The sequence below is a fragment of the Hipposideros armiger genome, unplaced genomic scaffold, assembly GCF_001890085.2.
Source record: "Hipposideros armiger isolate ML-2016 unplaced genomic scaffold, ASM189008v1 scaffold_35, whole genome shotgun sequence".
Lineage (NCBI taxonomy): Eukaryota > Metazoa > Chordata > Mammalia > Chiroptera > Hipposideridae > Hipposideros > Hipposideros armiger.
Genome location: NW_017731385.1, coordinates 5,916,052 through 5,934,566, shown reverse-complemented (window position 1 = coordinate 5,934,566; position 18,515 = coordinate 5,916,052). Strand labels below are relative to the sequence as shown.

Genomic DNA, 18,515 nt, shown 5'->3' with positions numbered 1-18,515 from the left:
CCCAGTCCTCAACCCAGTCCTGCCAGTTTTATCTCCTCAGTAGTTCTCCTGCCCTCCTCTCTTTCTCTCTCTTTCTGCCTTAATTTAGACCCATAATGCCTCTTGCCTGGTGTGCATTTTGTCTTTACCTGTCACCTCCTCACTGCTTAACTGACCTCCCCAAGTGAGCTCCCGGCCTCTGCAGTCCCTGCTCAGGCCTGGTCAGCTTCACCCGCTGTTCCGGCCCCCTGTATCACAACCCCCCCCCCCCGCAGGGGCCATTCCACAACAGTTTTAACTGCCTGCTGTGTGCTCTGTGCTTGGTCAGGTGACTGAGCAGTGACCAGGCCAGCCTGTCTTTGTGGAGCTAACAGTCTAGTTTTGGGGGGGAGGGGCAGACAGTAAACCCACAGCCATTGACCACCAGGTGGTGGTGAGGGCTCTGAAGGGAACCACACCAGGTGTGGGCAGGTCTGTGCAGTGACAAGCAGGTGGTCAGGAAAGGGTAAAGTGACATTGAAGCCGGGAAGAGAATGGAGAGAGGGAGCCAGCTCTTGGGCTGTTGAGGGGACGAACAACTCACATTTGGATACAATCTGATCGTGTGAAAGAGAAGGAAGACGGCACAGTAGGCAGGCCATCGAGGAGCTTAGGGTCTCGGGGACATCCTAACAGTGTTCTTCAAATTGCAGGCCTCGTCGCAGACTGAAGGCAGATCACTTCATGTGTTCCTGCCTCAGCCTCCCTCTTTGAGAAACAGGATTACCTGCCTTGTGTATGAATGTTTGGCTTTCTGAAGTCCTGGTGGCAATAAAACATTAACCAAAGTCCTCAGTTTAGAAAGCATGTCAATCAGTGGAAAGACTGCAGGACAGAGGCCCACCTAAAGGAACGTGCACGATGTCTGAGAAATCAGTGTCGATTCTTACATGCTGTTCTTTTCAGAGCAGTGTCGAGCACAGAGCTGTCAGCGCTGGAGAACATATGTAAGGCCATCCTCAAAGAAAAGCAACCTTTTGAAAGGTTAGAAGTCAGCAAGGAAGTTCTCCTGGAAATGTTTAAGGTAAGTCAGGAGACGTTGTTAGAATAAGAAAACCTGTTGCTAGGAATAGTAAAAGTAACATAGACAACTTTTTTTCTTGGCCAATAATTGGATGTTGCTTACCAAATTGTTCTAAACCGTTGTCACTGGTCACTCAATGTGATATTCCCCTACCATTTCTTGAAAATTTTAATGCAAACATAAGTAGTGAAAGGGCCTGGTGAATAACTTTCATATGTGTGTTTATAAATCTGATTAATTCTGAGTATTAATAGTTTAACTGCTGAACTCAACAATATTTATTTATTTAATTAATTTATTTATTTTAAAAGAAATTTTATTGGGGAACAGTGTGTTTTTCCAGGACCCATCAGCTCCAAGTCAAGTAGTTGTCTTCAACCTAGTTGTGGAGGGTGCAGCTCCTTGGCCCATGTAGGGATCAAACCGGCAACCTTGGTGTTAAGAGCCTGTGCTCTAACCACCTGAGCTAACCGGCCGCCACAACAATATTTATAATACCATATAAAATTCTGGCTTTTTCTTTTTTCTTTGGGGCCTTCTGTTAAAAAAATTTTTTAAAGATTTTAACCTGTGTAAAAAACTTCCAATATAAACTTACCTTTATATTGTTTTGACCAGTGTATTTAAATATATTCTTGGGGCTAGCCAAGTGGCGTGTTGGTTAAGAGCTGGCTTGGGACGCCAGAGGGCCCCGGTTCAGATCCCACATATGAGGGCCAGTGATACTGCATTCTACAGCTAAGATGCTGAACAACAGCTCAACCTGGAGCTGGGCTGCCGTGAGTCGCCAGCGATGGCGTAGGCTGCAGCCCCTGCTGCAGTGGGTTGCCATGGGCTACCGTGTGTAGCCAGCAGCTAGCATGAGCGGCCAGCAGCCTCTGTGAGAGGCTGTCCAGAAGCCGGCGACTGATCTGCCTCGCCCGGGAAGAGCACAATGATGGTACCAACTTGGGCCAGTGAAGCAACGTCCTCCACAACTAGACTGAAGAACAAAAGGACAGCAACTTGTCTGTTCCCCTTCCCCCAATTCCCCAGCGCTGTTCCCATCCCCCAATTCCCCAATAAAAATCTTAAGCATATATGTGTGTGTATATAAATATATATATATATATATACATATATATATATTCTTGATTTATTTTTTAACTCATACATATCAAGAGAAAGCACATAATTTGAAAGCACAATATTGTTAGTTTTGTGGACTTAATGAAAAATATAGATTTAGGTTTGGTAAAAGTTACAGCTACTCTTTTTTCATGGTAAAATATTCAAAACACAAAATTTACCATCTTAACCACTGTGCAGTTCTGTGGCAGTAAGTACATTCACATTGTTGTGCAGCCGTCACCACCGTTTGTCTCCAGAGTTTTTATCTTCACCAACTAAACCCTGTACCCATTAAACACTAACTTCCCATCCCCCTTCCCCTCTCTCTGTCTCTGTAAATTTGACTACTCTTAGAACCTCATATAAATGGAATCAGTCAGGGTTTGTCCTATTTGTTTGAGACCCTGCTTTCAGTTCTTTTGGGTACATACCCAGACGTGGAATTGCTGAATTACATGGAAATTCTATTTTATTTTTTGAGCAAATGTGATACTGTTAGCCACACAGCTTCACCATCTTACATTCCCACCAGCAGTGCACAAGGGTTCCAATTTCTCCACATTATTGCTGACACGTGTTATTTTCTGTTTTGTTTTTTGATAAAAGCCATCCTGATGGGTGTGATGTAGGATCTTATCATGGTTTTAATTTGCATCTCTCTAATAACTAACAATCTTGAGCATCTCTTCATGTGTTTATTGGTCATTTATTTGTATATTTGGTTTGGAGAAATGTCAAGCCTTTTCCCCATTTTGAAATGGGTTGTTGTTTTCTGTTGTTGAATTATATAGTTCTTTATATATTCTGGATATTAATGCTGTATCAGCTATGTGACTTGCAATTCTTTTCTCCCATTCTGTGGATTGAGAACTAAACTCAATCAAACCTTTTAAAGAAAGGTGATTTGATTTGAACATATGCATATGAAACAGTTAAATCAAGCAAACCTATTTTTTTCTTTCTGACAACTACCCCTCTAAATTGTTGCTTACTCTTAAGTTTCCCAGCACCATGATAACAGTAATGAAAAGAAAAGTAGCTGTTAAGTGTTCAAATGGAATGATATCATTTACTATAAACTTTGTTTTTATACACAGTAATGTAGCTGTGTCCACAGAATTTTGTTTCATGTAGCTAAAATTGGAATCTTCTAAAACAGTGCCATCCAAACAGAAATGTAATGTAATACACAAATCTGAGCTATGTAGGTAATCTTAAATTTCCTGGTAGCCACATTTTTCAAGTAAAAGAAAGGTGAAATTAATTTTTATAATATTTTATTTAACCCAGTAGTATCAAAATACCACTTCAACATGTCACCAGTATAAACAAGAACTAATGAGCTAATGCGCACCCTTTCTTTCACATTAGACCTCTGAAATCCAGTGTGTTTTGCACTGACAGCATGTCTCATTTCAGATTAGTTGCATTTCAAGTGCTCAGTGGCCATGTGGCCTCGAGGTCCCCATACTGGACAGTACTGCTTAGACTGTGAGCTCTTTGTATCCCCAGGTCTTAGCACCTAGAACCTAGTAAACACCATTCAGTGTGTGTTGCAAAAAGGAAAACGTTTTTTTGCACTTAAACATTTCGTGTAATAACATGTAAATATATTTTTCTTTGCAGTACAGTAAGTTTAAATGCCGCATCCTGAATGAGAAGGTTAACACTCCAACTACCACAGTGTACAGGTAAAGTGCGTAAATTCTAAACACTGCTCAGTGGTGAAGTTGAAGGCTTCAGCAGTAGAAGCAGTTCGTCTTTGGGTGGCTGGACCATTTGTGAATTTGCATAGTTGACATACTACTTTAGTTAGGGACTTGCAAATGCTATCACCGAAAGGACGTTATTTTCTCGTTTGTGTTTACCAGGACGGTCCTGAAACCCAGGTTTTGTTTCCTGGATGTTTATCTGTAACAGCATCTTTCTCCCTGTGGGTTAGACTGTGCTTGCCCAGCACCTTACATTTTGGGGAGCTGTTAGGGAAAGGGCTTCCTGTTTTATCCTCCCACGTTCTCATTAGAGGGACAGTTGGAGCCATTATGGGCCATCTCCTCACGTACTGGTTCGCTGCCTCTTGCCACACTCATAGAAAAAAATGGATTATTTCTATGGGATTATTTAGAGTATTATTAGATTAGAGTATTGATTAGTGTTGAATACTAATTAAAGATTCATATTGATTGTGCTAATTAGGCATGCCTTCCATTCCTCTCAGCAATGATTTACTATCTTCATTCTGGACAGAGAACAATGTATAAAGCCTGGTCATTCAAAGAAATGCCATTTTCACATTTAAAGCTTCATCCTACTTTGATGAAAAGTCCAGTCCCTTTATGTATTCTTAGTAATTGTTGATATTTTCACCAGCGAACTTTAAAAATATTTAAAATTGGTTGGACTAGTTAAGAAACAACTACTTTCTTTACTAAATTTTCCTTAAATTGGTTAATGTTACATAACCTTCCCTCTGACCTGTGTTACTAGTATTTTGCCTCTGTTCACGGTTCTCTACTTGTAGAGAAGCCTGTGCTTATTGAGATTTGTGGGTCCTGGCTCTTTCATGCATAATTAATCCCAGCTACAGCCCTGTGTGTTTTGGTAGCACTGTCATCGCTCAGCTAAACTTTGCCTGAGATTGGCATTCTAAGTCAGTGCTGTGTTTCAAAAAACCGAGAAAAAATTAGGCATTTTGTCAGAAACCCAGAGGGCCTCAAAACAAACAAAAACCCTTGACGTTTATTTATCTTTTTAAGAGACTTTATATTTTAGAGCAGTTTTAAGTTCATAGCAAAGTTTAGGGGAGGATCCCTTACCCTCCTCCCCAACACATGCATAGCCTCCCCTCCCCACTTCCCCCATCAACTTCTCCCATCAGAGGGGCACGTTTATTACAACTGACGAGCCTACAGTGACACATCATCATCACTCAAGAGTCCCAGTTGACATTAGGGTTCATTCTTGGCATTGTGCATTCTATGGGTTTGGTGAAATTTATTTTTAAGGTAAAGTATCAAGTTAATGCATTTCGTATCAATTTCATATAATTTTTGTTTTGAAAATTAGCATGGGCAGGGAAATGGCTTTTTCATTTTTTAGCAGTGGAAGGTTTTGAAGAGCCTTGGGAGGGACAATGAAAAGTGGGTCCTGTGTGCAGTTTCTTTCAGAAGCTTCTGGAACTTTCGAATGGGAGCAAAGGGTAGAAGTCTGGGATCTGAGACTAGATAAACTGCCTCTTTCCTCTACCCTAAACTTAAACTTAATTTAAATTGCCCCTAAGTTAAAAATTGCCCCAGGCCTACAAATAAGTGAAATCCTTCACTTAAAATATATGAGAACATGGTTTATAATAAATAGTCCAAAAAACTATAACTGTGTTATGTTACAGTTTCATGTCTTAAATCTTTTATTATAGGTGCGGTTCACTAATTGACCTTTGTAAAGGCCCCCATGTAAGACACACTGGAAAAATTAAAACCATAAAAATTTTCAAGGTAAGGGTAAGTTGTTTTAATATAGCAAACTTTAGGTTAACTTGGCGAGATAATTAGGACTTTCAGTCATACCTTTTATAATCTAAACATCATGCTATTTTAAAAAACACTTCATTATTTGATTGTTACATGGGCTTCTAAAAAATGTATAATTTTTTAGAATTTTGGTAATTAGGACATTATCTATAGCTTTTAGTTACCATTTAGCCTTACTGTAAGTGTCACAATGCATTTCTTTTGTATGATTCTTGAAGACATTTTGTTGTGCATACTGTGGCTTTCTTGAATGGCCCTAATGTGAGCAAGAACATTTACCTGTATGTAGAATATGTACAGAAAAGAAAAAACCAAAAGGGGACATGGGGGTATGATGGGGAGGCCCAGGAAACCCAGAGGCCTGGGGCTGACCGCTGTCCTGACCCTCGGGCCTTGGCTTTCTCACAGGTGGATGCGGGCTTGGTGACAGCACTGTTCTTAGCCATCAGCCATGGAGCAGCAAGGGCGACCTTGACGCCCTGCATCTTCCTCTGCTGCCCGCTTGTGGTGGTCGCAGTTGCTGTTTATCATCTCTTCTTTCCACTCTTTCATTCCTAGAATCCACTGCAGACTCTTTACATAGTTTACTGATTAAGCTGGGATGGTTTAGTTATAACCGACTTAAGATTCTTTCCAGCACTACAAAAAAGTCATATTTTAATAAGCTATTGTATGTTGATGCCGCAGTGGAAAAGTGTGTTCATGTTTAAGACTGATTTTACTTATAACCCAATGTTTGATATGTTTACCAATATCCTGTGTGATGTTTAGAATTCTTCAACATATTGGGAGGGCAATTCTGAAATGGAAACACTGCAGAGGATCTATGGGATATCCTTTCCTGATAACAAGATGATGAAAACCTGGGAAAAGTTCCGAGAGGAAGCCAGGAGCCGAGATCACAGGAAAGTCGGGAAGGTAGGCCGCACATGCCAGTCACTGTTGGGATGGGGGCATTGCTTTGTTGGCTTAGATTATGTCTCATAAAACTATGCTTGAAAAATAATATTTCTCCTTTTCTCCTATCTTCTCCTTTGCTAGTATTTAAAGTTTACTGCCGAGTTCTTTCATGCTAATACCCCAATATCTTCTAACCTCTTTCCTTCCTGTAACCTTCAGAAAATTTTAAAAATTACACCCTCTTCTCATATTTATCATGATATAAAAATCACGTGTTTAAAAACTTGTATGTACTTTGATTACATACTTCGTATTTGGGGAGCAGAGCAGAAAGAGAATGAGATTTGAAAGCAGGTCGGCCCAGGTTTTAACCTAGTCCTGCCACTTCCGAGCTGTTATATGTTGGGCCTCGTGTCCCCCTTATGGTAGGCACTCCATGTCCCATCTCTTGCTGGGTAGCCTCACCGGGCTGACGTGAGGGCAGACACTGGACGATGGCGGCCGCATGAGGGAGGCTCTCAGTGTGTGACAGCCATGATGCTGACCACCATCACGTAAAGCCCATGCAACAGTGACTATTTATTATCTGTTTGCCATGTTGTCTGCTCATGGGATCCATCCTCCAAGGTGCCAAATAAGGAATTAACAGTAAAACAAAGGTGAAATCAAAGCTAAGTTCAGAGCTAAGCGACCATAAACATGAATTGTGATGTTCCTTGTGCTATTGCATCTAGTTATATACAAGTATTGAGGTACTTTGGAATGTCAGTTATTAGAAGGTGGAAATGGCAAGTGAGTGGGTATGTGACCCCTGGCCAATCACATCTGGACAGTAAATATTAACACCAGTGAGTTTGAAATGCAATATTGTTTTCCTCTAGGAACAAGAACTTTTCTTTTTCCATGACCTGAGCCCTGGAAGCTGTTTTTTTCTTCCCAGAGGAGCCTTCATTTATAACACACTTATGGATTTCATACGAGTAAGTTAATTTCTCAAATATTCTTATTCAACTCCACTGTACATTTTACCCTTTTCTCTCATAGTAAAATGGTCAAGTCTTTCCATTAATTTTATTTTAGTAATACTAAGAATTTTGAACTAAACGAGAAATACTGGATTGTGCCTTCTCCTAAAAACATTGAGGTAATTTCTATTTTCCCTAAGTTAAATGCATTCTTGAATTTTATGAAATGCTTCTGTCATGCATAGAAGCTTCTAGAGCATGTACAATGCAAGGATAAGCATTAGCCCAAGTGGGGAACATCCTGTGAAAGAAGAAGGAGGAGGTGTCCTACCCGCACAGAATGCTGAGCTGAGAAGCCCTGCTTCTGAAATGTGGCCCATGGACCAGGGGGGGCTCCTCCATGGCCTGTGACATGACTCCAGGTGTTCTGGGTCCAGAGCGAAAGGTGAAACACAATTCTGTAAAGTACTCCTGTGACACGAGTTCAGAGGTTAGAAAGTGTTCAACAGGACGTGTACTGTAGACATTCTTCAGAGGTGGTCCATGTGCACTGCTAGGGTCACATTTCCTCTCTTGGGCCTTTTGTCTTTCTTATGATTAATAATTACCTAAAATTTTCATTTACTCAGTGTTCTGTGTGCCTATCACTAATGTATCCTCAACTTTCTCTCAAAAATCTGAAACTCCTTGCAGCATATTCTCATGATTCGGGTAACCGCTCCATAAACCTTTTTTTTTTTCTTCAAATTGGGCCTTCTCACTCCAGAATTAACTTGCTCTAAGATTCTTACCAACTGATATCTTAGGACTTCTTTTCATCCTTATCCTGGCTACTCCCCCTTTTGTCTTTTCTACGCTGACTCCCTTCCTTCCTGATCCCGCATCTTCCTCTTCCTTGCTTAGCCCTCTAATTTGGGGGAGCACTTTCCTCAGTAACTTCCTGAGAAAAGGGTACATGGCATGTGCTGGTTATTCTTGGAATCACTGGTCTTGTTTTCCTTCCTTCTTTTCTTGGTCTGTGCTCCTGGAAGCTGACCTCTATGGACTTCCTCACCTGGGCTACCTACCTTCCATAGGGATTGGCCAATGTGAAGCCATGATAGGAGCTCAGAGGGAAGGGAGGTGAGACCTGAGGAACCACAGAATGTTACCAGAGACTTCAGCAGGTGCTGATGACCATCACAGCTAGCATTTTGGATGTGCTGTCTTTGCTGGAAAACCAACACAGCCCCTGGCACCTTGGACTCTGTAGATTGAGGGTGCAATGTGGAAAGAATAAATAGGAAGCCTCTGTGGTGGCCCTAAAGGAATTCTTGCTTTTATAGATGCAAGACAGACATGGCTGATGGTCAGGCCCAAGGTTTGATTGTATGAGCCTCAGAGTTGTACAGCCATTTAAACACATAACCCCTTTGCTCTCCTATATTAAGGTGAGGGCACTGGTGGGACGGACTGTGCCCTGGAGTCTTATCGTGGGAACATTTGGCATACTCAGATGAGGCAGGCAACTTTGAATGCCCAGATACCCTTGTCTGAAGAAATTGGCCTTTTCATGCCAAAAAAAAAGTCACAAAAATTTTAAGGTACTTCACCTGATTCTCTCTCTTGGTTTTCTGTCATATGATCTTGCCTCTTCCCATAGCTAGAGATTTGTTATTATGTGCTAGATATTGTATATAAAATTAACTGCAGAGGCTCCAGGGTCAAGAAATGCATAATGATTAAAACTCAGTTTTGTCCCCCTGGGGCCCTGGTTCTGCCCTTGGAGTCCTCTTGCCATTATATAAGAAATGGCGCATGTGTACCTCCAAGTAGCTTTCTCAGTACAGGTTTTTGTATGAGTACAGCTTTTAATATTACTCAGGTAAATACCCAGGAGTGTGATTTCCAGGGTTATATGGTCCATTTATGTTTATAAGAACATGCCAACTGTTTTCTAAAGTGCCCATTATTTTGTATTCCCACCAGCAATGTATAAGGGGTCCTTATAAAACTCGCTTCAGTCACACTTTTTAAGTTTCCTGGAATCTGCCTGTTCCACTGATGCGTGTCTGAGACCATGGAGTGGAGAGGACAGTGTCTTCCCTCGTATTACGTCAACCACCCACTTGGAGAATTTTTGCTTCACGTTCCCACAACCTTGGATTCAGTGCATTTCCAAATCAAACTCGTCTTCACAGATATGTGAAACCTCAAAACACTTCCCTCTCGTGCAGAGTCCTGCCAGGTGCAGTCGGGTTTAACTGAAGAGAGTCTCATGAAGGAATTATGTACAGAGGTGGGGGCCTGGTTGAAGTAACTAATGGGGTGCTAGAGCACCCAGGGGTGATCCCCCTTAAACCCACTCCTGGGCCTGAGGGGGTGAGGAGAAACAATAGTATCCTCAGAATCCGGACAGAGCTCCAAGCCCTGGAAGAGAGGTCGCCCCACAGAAGCTCTAACTGGAGATCAGAGCCAGAGACAGAATGAACCTGAGGCAAGGAGGGAGTGGGGAGGGGAGTGAATACCCTGACCCCTCACCTCTCCCATCTGCTGAATCCTTCTGGAATCTCATTGGTCAAACTCAACCAGAAGTCAGAAGGCAGGTAAGCCTGGTGATGGAGTCCATAGAAGTAAGCTTTGGGGGACACGGAGCAGGGCATAGAAGGGAGGAAAATAGATCAGTATGGGGCAGGACGGGGTGGGGGGCAAATGGAGAATGACCAGCACGGCCCAGCCCCATTGCTACTCAGAGTCCATTTCTGTCTTCTGCTTGGTGAAGACATTTGTTTCTTTGTCCAAAGTCCCGTCAGCCAATGTGTCATCATGCTGTGATGTCAGTTCCATTGCACCTAAAATCTGAATTGTGACGTTGCCACTGTCAATGCTTTTCATGTAAGGATACAGGGAAAGGAAATAACTAAACCTGATGGCTCCAGCCCCACGCTCTGCAGATGGAACAAGGCCTGAGTGGACAAACCAGCGCCCGTCTCCCACCAGCCATGCCATGTTTCCTGGCCCACCAGCTCCTCGATGAACAGTGATTTACTTGGTGGAGGTATTACTTTCCCAGGGTGCCTAACGAAGTGCTGTAAACCAAGTGGCTTAAAACAGCAAAAATATATTGTTTCGCAGTTCTAGAGCCAGAAGTGTGAAGTCGGGGTGTCGGGGAGCCGTGTTCCCTCTGAGGCCTGGGAGGGGATCCTTCCTGCCTCCTCCCAGCAGCTGGTGGCTCGTCAGTCACTGTTGCTGTTCCTTGGCTGGTCAGTGCTCTTTCTTCACATGGCACTTTCCCTGTGTCTTCACGTCATCTTCCCTCTGCATGTGGCTGTCTCTCTTCAAATGTCCCCTTTTTATCAGGACACCAGTACTTTTGGGTTAGGACCCACCCTAAGGACCTCATCTTGACTTGATCATCTCTGTAAAGACCCTGTTTCCATGTAAAAGTTGCCTTCTGAGGTCCTAGGGGTTAGGACTCCAACATATCTTTTTTTGTGGTGGTGGTGGGGGAACACACAATTCAACCTGTACCAGTAGATGACCCAAACCTTCTTCCCAGAGGATCCATGTTCTTAGTGACCCTGTCTTGAGTGGGTCGCCGGGGTCCCCAGGGCCCATCACTGTTGGGTATGGAAATGCTAATGGCTCCTCACTGTATCCCAGATGCAGTCCCCCTAAGTCCATCATATCACAGCAGCACAATCCCCCCCAATACTGGGGTCAGTCATCCTTCCAGGAGAGTAAGTCATTCTCTGCCTTTTAGTTCAATAGCAGAGGGGGCCTCAAGTGGGCAAGACATAGTCAGCTCCCCATTCTCAGTATATCTGGGCTTTTTGCTGAAAGCATTCTATCCTTGGGCACCAAGGCACATTACTGAGATATTCCAAAGCTTTAGGGATAGAGAAAAGATCTTAAAAGTTTCCAGAGAGAAAAAGACATAAACATAGAACTGGGTATCAGTATGGCACTGAAATTTTCATGAAAACACTAAGAAACAAGACAGGACCAATGCCTTAAAAATATGCATCTTAGAAATCTCGATCCAGCTAAAGTAAGCCTGCTTTTGGGATTCTCCCATTTAGTTTCACTTCCCAGGTCTGCTGAGGCAATTGTTCACCTCTTTTCCAGATTCTAAAGTCTATAACTTCCAGCTCCTCTCCTTTTCTCTTTGGCCTGTAGACTAATACAGACTCTACTGTTACTTTAGTGTGGTTTGCGGAAGGAGCTGCTTACGTGGAATTGCTTTAGTTATGAAAAAGTACTTAACAGCATTTCTCTATGAGACTGACACGTAGGTGCTATTTAAGTGTTTTCAGGTGGCCAGATCATCAGGCACAGGTAGTGTTCTGTACCTCCAGCAGCCTGAAATGATCACTTCAGGGATGAAATTGGATTTTTTTTTTAGAATTTTATTGGGGAACAGTGTGTTTTTCCAGGACCCATCAGCTCCAAGTCAAGTAGTTGTTTCAATCTAGTTATGGAGGGCGCAGGTCCTTGGCCCATGTGGGGATGGAACTGGCAACCTTGGTGTTATGAGCCTGTGCTCTAACCCACTGAGCTAACCAGCCATCCCTGAAACTGGATTTTTAATCTTCACAATAAGCTGTCAGGATTTCTTCGGGAGGCCAGACTGAGCAGTAGACTGCTCGAGCCCCATGACTGGACCCTGCAAGCACTGCATTGCATTTACTCTGTAGAGAAAGAAATTGATGGCATAGCATCAGCTATGTCCTCCTCCCGCCCCCAACTTTTTCTTTTGAAAACTTCAAATCTGCAGAAAAGTTAAAGTGCAGTACAGTAAACATCCATGTCTCCTTCATCTGGATTCCTCAGTTGTTTACATTTTGCCAATTTGTTTTCTCTCTTACATATGTGTTTGTGTGTGTGTTAAGAGGTGAAACTATATATGTAATATATATATTATATATAGTATATATATAATATACATATATTATATATAAAACATGTTCATTATAAAGATAGGACAGTATGCATATATGTATATATTGTATAAATAAATGTAGTAGTTGCTTTTTGCTAAACCACACAAAGTAAGTTGTAGCCATAAAGACACTTTCCCTCATAGGGCATCATTTAAAATCACTTCCAAACGCCTTCACAAAACATACATTTCTAACGTGATTGTATCCAGAATGGAGTTTAATTCCTATCTGCTGAGTCAAGATGTAAAGCTAGAGCTTTACTGTCTCTAGTAAAATCAAACACACACACAAAAAGTCATTTAATTTTTTGGACTTTGCTTAATCTGAACATATAGAGCCATCTGACTTAGCCACCAAATAATTACTGCCATTTGTCATGATGTATAATTTTCTTACAATTTTCTAATTTAACCAAAGGTAGGAAAAGCAGCTTACTAGGTGGCCGAGACCCAAGCTATCCACCATAGGACTGAAATGATGCTCTGCTGAAGGCTGACAGATAATATCCCTGAATTTCAGTGATATAAGCCATTGTTAGCAATTTTAAGATGCTGCTTTATACTTTTGTAATGTTAAGAAATCTTTTTTTTTAACTTAGCTAATAATGGTCTAGATTTGTGCCAAGCGCCCATTAAGTGATTTGCAAATGTTGAGAATCTAAGGAACACCCAACAAAGATCACCAAATTGATATTTGGAAGAAAAAAGCAGTTTAAATAAAATAAGAACTTTGAATGAAATCAAGACACTTTTCTTGTTCCCAATGTTTGAATTAGAAAGAAGTTGTTAATAGGGCGGGAAAGAAGCCAGCTCATCACTTAATAGACACCAACTACTTAAAAGTGTTACGGATTAAAACTCTCAACTTCATTTCTATTTAAAACTAAATTGATCAAAACTGTAAATTAACATGCAGCATGGCATTCAGGCTTATTGAGTTATAAAAATTATTCTACCTTTGCAGTAGAGAAAAAACCTGCTGTTTATCTAGAATATAGGATGATTTTGGAGTTTGGAGTTATACAAAGTTTATATATATAATTTATATATATTATTTCAATTACTAATTTTCAAAGAATTAAAACATTATGTAGTATATACTGTTGTATACTGTAAAATAAATACATTGGGTTGTCGGAAAAGTCACGACGCATTTTTGCAATGAAAAACGTGTGAAAATTGCACTGAGCATACATTCATCTTTCTTTCATGATCCAGAAAGCACTGCATCTAAAACTGAGGGCCCATTCCTCAGGAATCGACATAAGACATAATCTCAAGTTTAAAGCCTCTTGCACACAGCGTCACTTCGCACAGCTCTGTGATCCATCAGAGATGATTTTAACTCAGCGCATTTATCTTAAAGGAGGAGTATCACCGCCGGAACTTCACGGAAGTGCTCTCTCCCAACATGTACAATAGCAAGCTCTGGGAAGCGTCGGGCCACTGGCAGCATTACAGCGCGAACATGTTTACCTTCAACGTTGAGAAGGACACTTTTGCCCTTAAGCCCATGAATTGTCCAGGGCACTGGTGAGTGTTGACCGTCAGGCAGATCTTTGCATAAGAGCGCAGGGTGCCCTCCATCACAGTCAGCGTTAGTGTGATTACACATTTGCTTTTTGGCGTTAAGGGATTCCTTTAATATAGTGTAGTTAGTAGTCGTCTTTACCAAGTTATTTCATTCTGTAGAGTGAATTTACTAGTTAAATATGTTTGCTCTTTGGCAGGTGTGAAATGTTAGCTGAAGCCATTTAATTGTTTCTGCTTCGTAGAGATATGTATAAATTTTATAAATTATACTTGTCTTCATAATAATAATAAACTTCAAATATACATGTTTATGGAACACTTCGTTCTTATGTATTGTTTGGGGGGTTATAACAACACCAGTGACGTCATAATGAATGGGCTACTTGGATAACTTGGAATCAATGAAGCTTTCCCGCCCACATTTCGCCGTCTTTGAAATTGGGAGACATCTATAATTGAGGGCATCCTAGCATTCTGTCATAATTTATTTAATGGGTCTTCTTTCTTAGTGCTACGTAAAATAATGGTACATATGACAATCAGTATTGTCTTGACTCTACGAAAGTGTGTAATTATCAGAAAGTTGGTATGCAAATTCAACCTTGTTACTGAGACAAGCAGATTTTACAATTGGAAGTGAACAGACTCAATTATTTACAAAATATACCCCAACTATGGTAGCTTTGTATCATCAACATACATAGTTTCGAGTAAATTGGCCTTAGAAGGAAACTACTAAAACAAACCTCTGAATATTGAAGAAAGCTCTTTGCCTTTTTCAGTAAAGACTGAAAGAAGTTCGGCTTCATGATGACAGCATATGAACAAGATATACTGACCTTTAACTTTGTGACAACTGGCATGTAAATAGTCTGTAACCTCCCTTTGTAGACAGAAGGTGGAGGCTAACCCAGACTTGCGTTAACAACTTCTTAACTCACTTTCCCATTAAGGTCCATTTGAAGCTGTAGCCTGTGGTTTCAACTATCATTCTAAGAAAGGCTGAGTGAAAGTAGAGAATGTACTTTTGTATTTTCATGCCTGAGAATAAGAAAGCAAGCTCTAGGTGGCTTATTGGTGATGGGATGTGGGGGCCAGGAGTGCTTTCTGAGAACAGGGGTCATTTATTCAGCAGAGAACATTAGCCGAGTGCTCACAGTGCTTGGTGCTAGGAGTACAGAGGTGATTAAGACACAGTCCATTTCCTCAGAACAGAGTAAGGTCAGAACAGATGTATAGAAAGTCAGTTATAAAAAAGGAGCCCAGTGTCGAAACGGGTATGTTCCAGGCATTTTGGGAGCCTGTCTGGAGAAGTGTCCAGGAGGGCTTCATGTAAGAGACTTTGAAGGGAATTGTAAAAGGTAAGTGGAAATTCACTGGGTGAATGGGAACAGGGACCAGCATCTCTGGAAGAGATAATAGGCAGGGTTCTTTCTTAGAGTGGTGTAGTAATGTAAATTCAAGGTTCAGTAATTCATAGGAGAAGCAGCTTTTTTTTAAAAGTGGTGATCTGAGAACCAGGATAAGGTGTTTACAAATCTTGAGGCTTAATTGTAATTTATTAATGTTTAGATAATTACACAATCTTTCCATGCTAAGTAAAAGCTGTGCATCACTGCATCTTTTCTAGCCTAATGTTTGCCCATCGTCCGCGATCCTGGAGGGAAATGCCTATTAGATTTGCAGATTTTGGAGTTCTTCATAGAAATGAACTGTCAGGAACTTTAAGTGGCTTGACCCGAGTTAGACGCTTCCAGCAGGATGACGCTCACATCTTCTGCACAGTGGAGCAGGTAAGGAATAAAACAGCAAGAGAATGGTCGGCACAAACTCGGCGTGTTGCCTCAGACACGTTTCTTAGTTTTTCAGAGTCACTGAAGACGTTTGGTCTAATCTCTGAGGTCTCATTCCGCTCTCACGTTTTTGCAGTTTTCTAATTTGGGTCATAAATCTGTCATCTCTTGACATGAAATTTATTTTTTCCCTTACAAGCTTCTTCCAGTTTTGTTATAAATGCATTAAGTTTCATGTTTGAAGGGTTTGGTAGAACTTTGGATGTTTTTGTTTTTCAGTATTGCCTAGAAATTAGAGTTTATTTTTTGCAGGTTTTCATGGTAATTCAAATTAAAATTGTCATGCGAAGAGCCTAATTGACATTTATGGAACACTCAAACCAATAACAGCAGAACACACATTCTTTGAAAGTGTACAGAGAACACTGACCAAGATAGACAATATTCTGGCTGTCTAACAAGCCTCAGTAAGTTGAAAAGGCTTTAGTTCATGTGTCTTCTGGTCACAGCGGAATTAAAGTAGAAATCAAAAACAGAAAACTGGAAAATCCTCAAATATTTGGAAAGTAAATGACGCATTTCTAAACAACACATGTGTCAGAGAATAAACCAAAAGGAAAATTAGAAAATATTATATACCAAATGAAATGGAAAGGAAGTACAACACGTCAAAATATATGGGATGCCATTAAAATGGCACTTAGAGGGACATTTCTAGCACTGTGTTCCTACATTACAAAAAAAGAATGGTTCCAAATCAAAAACCTTGACTTTTATTTAGTTAATAAACTAAAAACAAAACAAAAAAAAAACCACAGAGCAAATTACATTAGAAGTGAGCAGAAGAAAAAATAATAACAGGTCAGAAATCATGCTATGGAAAAAAGAAAAACAATACAAAATGTAAAACCTAATGAGCTACCACTCCCCCCCTGTGAGAATGGTCAGAATTAAAAGGACTGATGATAACGTGTTGAGGACGTGGATGAACTTGGAAATCTCGTACGTTGGTCATGGGGATGGAAAATGGTACGATGACTAGAAAATAGTTTGGCAGTTTCTTTAAGTGAGAACACACCCTACCATGTGATCCAGTGGCCTCACCCTTTTTTTGTCCCCAAGCGAAAAAGAAAGCACATGTCCATAGAAACTCTTGTATGCAAGTGTTCAGAGCAGCTTTATTTGAAATAGCCAAGATACAGAGACAACATTAAAGCCCAATAATTGGTGAATGTGTAAACTGTGCTGTGTCCATACAGTGGAAAACTACTCAGGCATAGAAAGGAATGGTCTATTGATACATACAACAACACAGATGTATCTCAGAATAATTATACTCAGTGAAAGAAGCCAAAGAGCATGCGATGTACAATCCCACTGGTAAAACTTCTTAAAAATTCAGACTAATCCATAGTGACAGGTACAGGTCCTTCCTTGGTTGGTTGTCCCCCTTCTCCTAAGTGTCTCTATTTTTGCTGGCGCCATTCATTTGCATTTAAATGGGCCTTCCCCGCCCCCCCCCCCCAGCTCTGCTCTGCTCACTCTGCTCTCTGGCTTCCCTCTGAGCTCCAGCTGTCAATCAGACAGGGTCTAGTGGAGTGTCTGCTTGGCCATCACGTGCTCCTTTCCCACTGGCCATGTCCAAACTCAGCCCCCATTCTGCTTCCCACACCGCTTCGTCCTCCTGGGGCCGCATGAGCGTCCTCTCCACTGCCCAGGCCAGGAACCCAGGCATCCTGTACTCTTCACCTCTCATGTCCAGTTCATCACAAGCCCTATTAATAGTTTTCCCTAAACAATGTCCTTCCTTCCTGAATTGCCAGCATCCATCATAGTGCTTACGTAGCACATGACTAATTACTGCCAGTTAGTGAGTGAAAGGATAGTCACCCGCAAACACATCACTCTGCATTCCAGGGGCTTCTGTCAGGCTCAGGCCACCATTATCTCGCTCCTGAAATTCCATCAAATGGGCCTCTCTTTCAGCCTTGCCAATCCATTTCCCACACTTCAAAAGAACAAACTGGATTGCGTTATCTGCTAAAAACACCCTTCATCGGGTTTCCATTACTCTCCTGCTAAAAAGAGTAGACTTGACTCTGGCTTTGTAGGCACTTCATTTTCCATGGCCCCTGCCCACCTGGCCTGATCACCTACCCCCGCCCCCCACCCCTGTGGGCTCCCCGTGGAGCCTGCCCCCTTGCCCTCTGGACTTTCACTCTCAGTATTTCCTCTGCTCCCAGAGAGTCCCCGCCCTACCTCTCCACAGAGGACCCTTCCCTGTCCTCTGCCTCTCAGCTCGCACTTCCTCTGGGCAGCAGCCCTTCCCCCTTCTGGGCAGCACTGTTCATGGTGGCGTGCCCCCAGCCCCCTGCCCTGGGCTGGAGGCCTCAGGCAGCCCGTGCACACCTGGTGGCATTCCATGACAATCCAATGCAATTGCAACCCAAGTAAGGAACAGAGAACAATCAAACAGTGTCCCTGAGAGTACCCTACCCTGAAAACATGCGTTAGTTCTATGACATGAAAATTTATTATGATTTTTGTTAAAGATTTTTATTGGGGAATTGGGGAAAAGGGAACAGACAAGTTGCTATCCTTTTGTTCTTCAGTCTAGTTGTGGAGGACGTTGCTTCACTGGCCCAAGGTGGCACCATCATTGTGCTCTTCCCGGGTGAGGCACATCAGTCCCCGGCTTCTGGATGGCCACTCACTGCGGCT

General features: G+C 41.8%; 1 protein-coding gene across 1 annotated transcript in view; it reads left to right on the top strand.

Annotated features, from left to right (window-relative positions):
* The window catches only part of TARS3 (threonyl-tRNA synthetase 3), a 48,510-nt gene that overhangs the window by 20,153 nt on the left and 9,842 nt on the right, over window positions 1–18,515 (top strand). Inside the window, exons 6-12 of the mRNA XM_019637852.1 lie at window positions 925–1,042; window positions 3,779–3,843; window positions 5,568–5,646; window positions 6,454–6,600; window positions 7,464–7,562; window positions 13,835–14,001; window positions 15,632–15,794. Of these exons, the coding sequence (XP_019493397.1) occupies window positions 925–1,042; window positions 3,779–3,843; window positions 5,568–5,646; window positions 6,454–6,600; window positions 7,464–7,562; window positions 13,835–14,001; window positions 15,632–15,794 (838 nt within the window). The remainder of the gene's footprint in view (window positions 1–924; window positions 1,043–3,778; window positions 3,844–5,567; window positions 5,647–6,453; window positions 6,601–7,463; window positions 7,563–13,834; window positions 14,002–15,631; window positions 15,795–18,515) is intronic.